A 4,524-nucleotide genomic window follows, 5' to 3' on the forward strand; every position below is an offset into this window, starting at 1 on the left:
ACCTGCGAGTGCCACGACACGCTGAACTCGGGCACGTTGGGGGACAGCGCCCACAGCCTGCGGGGGGGACAGCAAAGGGTCAGCGTGGGCCGCAGTGGCATAGCACGTCGACTGTCATCCTTTTTCCACGTCTCGCACTCACCTCACGATGACCGAGTTGAGCTTCCAGGGCAGGTCGAAGGTCTTCCTGGAGTCGCGCGGGCAGAACGTGAAGATCGGCCGGGACACGTCCTCGTCCTCGTTGTAGCGGTGGATGGTGATGTTCCACGTGCCGCACGGCTCTGGGGGGGAGGACAAGGCAGAGTCAGACAAAGCCACGGACGGGCGGGACGGGCAGAGCCAGGGACCGGTGGACAGACACGTACGGCTCTGCGGCGTGGTGACGGTGATGCGCAGCTCGCGCTCGATGTTGGACAGCAGCACCCACTTGCAGTCCATGTGCACGAAGTGGTTGCGCCGCTCGTCGGAGCGCACCCGCCACGACTCGATGGTGCCCGAGTGGAGCAGGATCTGCTGGCGGCCGCAGGCGCCGTCCTGCTGGAAGCTGTAGTCCGCCTGCATGGAGAAGCCCTTCATGGCCCACGTGAAGTGCGCCACGTTGTACTCGAGGCTCAGCGGGCCCCACGACCGGATGCTCAGCGGCATCGGGATTTTCTGCGCAATTCGGACAGACATGTCATGACCCCGATCGTAACGTAAATGACGGGTACTTGCGAGGGTAACTTCAGTATACATTGAATTTAATCGAACGAATAAAGAACCCCTTGGGTCCCTGCCCTGGGTCTCACCTGAGGGTCCCCGCACAGGCACGACAGGTCGTACCCCGCAGGGTCCATGATGCGCACGTGGTCCACGGTGGAGAGCGGGGTCGGGTCAGAGAAGCAGCGGCAGCCGAGGCCGTCGCAGTACGTCCAGCAGCCAGGGTCCGTCTTAAGCCCCAGGGCGGCCAGCTGCGGAAACAACACAAAGGACATTGCCGTGAATACCGATAGGAGGCTAAAGTTTTAAACATATTATTAGTCTCGAGGGGTAAGCGACTCGCCTCGGCACTTTCGGCCAAGTCCAGAAAATTTCAGTAGGATATTTTTAAGAGTATTATAAATATATCATGAAAAATTTTGAGGTCTTATGGTGAAGTATTTTGAGAAATCATGAGATCTACCGGGCCCGCGTACAGAGTGTTGTGTGAGTCGCTGACCCCTCTCAATTTTGTATTCAGCCACGAACTTTTCTCTTCAAAAGTCAAAAAAGCTCGACACATTTCATTGTTTTAACTTTCTGTTATTTGTTAACTCGCTGGCATACTCACGCTGAGGGTGACGCTCTGGCCGGGCTGCGGCTCGAAGGTCTGCGTGCACTTGAGCTGGCCCTGGACGTTCCAGAAGAGGTGCTGGTTACCGGGGCTGGTGATGCTGCCGGCCCAGCCGGGCCCGCCCGCGGCCGGCACGGGCAGCGCCAGCGCCTGCAGCGCGCCCGCCGCATCCGCGTCGCCGCCGGCCCCCCACGGCTCGGCCTGAAGGGAGAGGAGCAGAGGGACTCCATGACGAGCTGCGCGAGTGCGGGCCGGGCACGGCCTGGGCACGGCCCTCACCGGTGCCACGCCACGCCACGCCACGTGCTAACCCAGGGCTTATATACGTTGTTAACGGCAAACAAACCACACATACATGCATGCATGTGCGCGCGCGCGCGCACACGCACACACACACACACACACACACACACACACACACACACACACACACCATTCACAGTGGGGGCGGAACGCGCGCTGGTACCAGCGGTATGCCAGAGGGCCAGCAGCGGTAGAATACGACCAAAGTTGCGCCGTCCGTACGTATTCGCCCCGGGCCGGCCGCGGAGTGTGGCATGGCGCAGCGTAGCGCCGTAGGGGCCGCAGGTCTAGGGGAGAGAGGCCCTTATTTCGGGAAGTACTGAACTTATTTCTCTCCCATGAACTCTCCCCCGGGGCCGCACTGTGGCTGTGCTGTGCCCTCTCCCCCGCCCACGGCATCCATCTCAGGGCACCGAAGAGGCCGGACTAGGGCCGGCGAAAGGAAAAATGCACTCGCAATATCACAGACTGTACGTTACTTGCAATTGCGCAGTATAGAGGTTCATGTAAATCGGGTGAGTTTACAATGGCGGTGGCGTGTACGTGCCCTAGTGTGCGTGCGGGGGGAGCGCGTAAGGGCTTAGGGGCAGCTTACACGGCACGGTCCGAACAGATCTTCCGCAGGCTGCCACCACGGGGCGGCGGGGCGGGCCGGGACTGTTTCGCGGGAGGGATTACGAAGAGAGAGGAAGAGAGAGAGAGGGGAAGAGAGTGACAGAGAAAGAGTGAGAGAGAGAAAGAGAGAGAGAGAGATGCAGAGGGGAATGGAGGGAGGGACATAGGGACAGAAGGAAGGGAAGGGGCAGGGGACAGGACGGGGGAGAGAGAGAGAGAGAGAGAGAGAGAGAGAGAGAGAGAGAGAGAGAGAGAGAGAGAGAGGGCAGACTGTCTCTCCTCTTTCCCCTCGTCGCTTCAAGCTCAGCCCGTCAGGAGATTCATTGGTCGGCGTGTCACAGCGTAATGAGCAGGTGCCGTGAGCCACACTCAGCCGGGCGTGTGTGCTGCTTAGCGCGTCGCCGCCGTCAGAGGTGTTAGCGCCAAGTGTGTTCTCATACAGAAAGAGGAGGGGGGAGGGGTGAAATCTGAAAGACTCTGGTTTGTCAACAACATCAACACAGCGCACGAAAAAAAAAAGAGATTGTCGTGGGGATCAGTTATGTATGGTAGGCTAAATTCGATAATTGGAATAAAAAAATCCGATCCTCACAAGCAGGAGTTGGTTGTCACGACTGGACACCTGTACGAATGAAACCAAGCTGGAGTTTGTTCTATTCGTACAAGTGTCCGAACATGGCGAAAAACTCCCGGTTGTAGGTATCGAATTCTCGAATCCAGCTATCGAATTTAGCCTACCAAACAATTGATCCTCACAACAAAGTCATTTTTTTCCGTGTGTTCTTAATTTTAAGAACATTTTCTGATTGAAAAAGAAAAACATCCTGCTCTGTGTTTGAGAGCATTCTTCTGAAAACAAGCGCAATAATGCACCCTAAGAAATCAAAGTTGGCGAATAGTAAAGTCAAGAACTCATTTTTGGGTGTCGCACCTGGTCGGCGGCGGGCGTGGTGCCTGGGACCTTGCCCTCGGCCGCGGCCTTGGCCGCCGCCGCCACGGCCGCCGTCACGTTGGGCCCCAAGAAGCGCGCGCTGCACAGCGAGTCCGGCTCCGGGTGGCCCTGCGTCGACTCTGGAAAGCAGAAGAAACACGTTATGAGCAACCTCGTCGTCAGCGGTGAACAGTCGGTCGGGTGAGCAAGCCGAGGCGGGATCAGATTCTGAACAGTCTTTGAGGGCGAATGACGCAAGCGGTTGACGCAAAGGAGCTGCTGTGCTGGGAGTGATTGGGGGGCTCGGGGGTGAGAAGTGTCGGGGAGGGAGGTAGAACACAGGGGGGGTCTTTGATTCGGGAGCCGTGGGCACGAGAACGAGGTTTCGCGTAACACGATTGTCTGGCTTCGCCGCCGCGGCAGCCTCGCTGCAGCAGACGAGCACGAGCAGTGGGGAGATGTCGGGCGCGGTTGGGCGAGGTGGGGTGGAGCAGGCTGAGAGCCGGGTATCGGTGAGTAGTACCCGAGCGCGGTATGGGGCTGCCCGGGGGCGGGCAATATATACGAGGGCCACCCGGGTACCTGACCCACCCCAACCGCAACCCACCGCACCGTCCTGAAGCAAGAACACGCCGTGTGCAGCATGCAGCACTCACTGTCGTGGAAGAGGAAGGCGCCGTCGACAAACTCCTGGTCCGCCCGCAGCGAGGCCGTGCGGACGAGGTGCAGCGCCATGTGGGAGCCCCTCGACATCATGGTCTGCTGGCTCTGAAACCTGCACAACAGCATAGCATGAGCATACTCGGTGCACCCATACAAATGTTTTCAGTCAGCACGACAAATTATTCTAAAAAAAAACACGTAACAGGAAATCTGTTTGCTTCGGTCCAAGAATTATTTCTTGCATCAATAAAAAATATGTTAGAGCAAGAAAGTTTTCTACAATCAAGCAACAAAAATATTCTAAAATGAAGCAACACGTTTTAGAAAAAGGAAGCATAATTTTATGATTCAAAAAAATAATAATTCTAGTCCGTTTTTAAGAATAACCTTGTTATCTATGGAAAACTTTCTTTGTCAAAGGTATTGCAATTAATTTACGGTGCTTACCTTCCCGACGGGTCGTGAGCGTGCTTCGTCATGGGACTGCAGAGTCGCTTGTCGGGCGTCGCCAGGTCGGGCCCCAGGAAGATGTCGAAGTGCGAAGCGCACGAAGGAGCCCTGCCGAACAGAATAATGGCATAGCCAGGTCAGTCGCGTCGCACAAAACGACACAAACTTGAATCATCCAACGTTTTCCGCAAACCTATATCTATCGAGGTAGAAAACAAAAATGCGCGCGAAACCAGAGAGAAAGCAACAA

General features: G+C 56.5%; 1 protein-coding gene across 1 annotated transcript in view; it reads right to left on the reverse strand.

Moving 5' to 3' along the window:
- Positions 1-4,524, reverse strand: part of LOC113202675 (uncharacterized) — a 158,637-nt gene that overhangs the window by 7,027 nt on the left and 147,086 nt on the right. The window contains exons 11-17 of the mRNA XM_052269047.1: positions 4,272-4,382; positions 3,818-3,936; positions 3,162-3,301; positions 1,310-1,513; positions 789-950; positions 366-654; positions 143-281 (exon numbers count right to left, since the gene is read on the reverse strand). Of these exons, the coding sequence (XP_052125007.1) occupies positions 143-281; positions 366-654; positions 789-950; positions 1,310-1,513; positions 3,162-3,301; positions 3,818-3,936; positions 4,272-4,382 (1,164 nt within the window). The remainder of the gene's footprint in view (positions 1-142; positions 282-365; positions 655-788; positions 951-1,309; positions 1,514-3,161; positions 3,302-3,817; positions 3,937-4,271; positions 4,383-4,524) is intronic.

The sequence above is a fragment of the Frankliniella occidentalis genome, unplaced genomic scaffold, assembly GCF_000697945.3.
Source record: "Frankliniella occidentalis isolate FOCC.00 unplaced genomic scaffold, Focc_3.1 Scaffold81, whole genome shotgun sequence".
Lineage (NCBI taxonomy): Eukaryota > Metazoa > Arthropoda > Insecta > Thysanoptera > Thripidae > Frankliniella > Frankliniella occidentalis.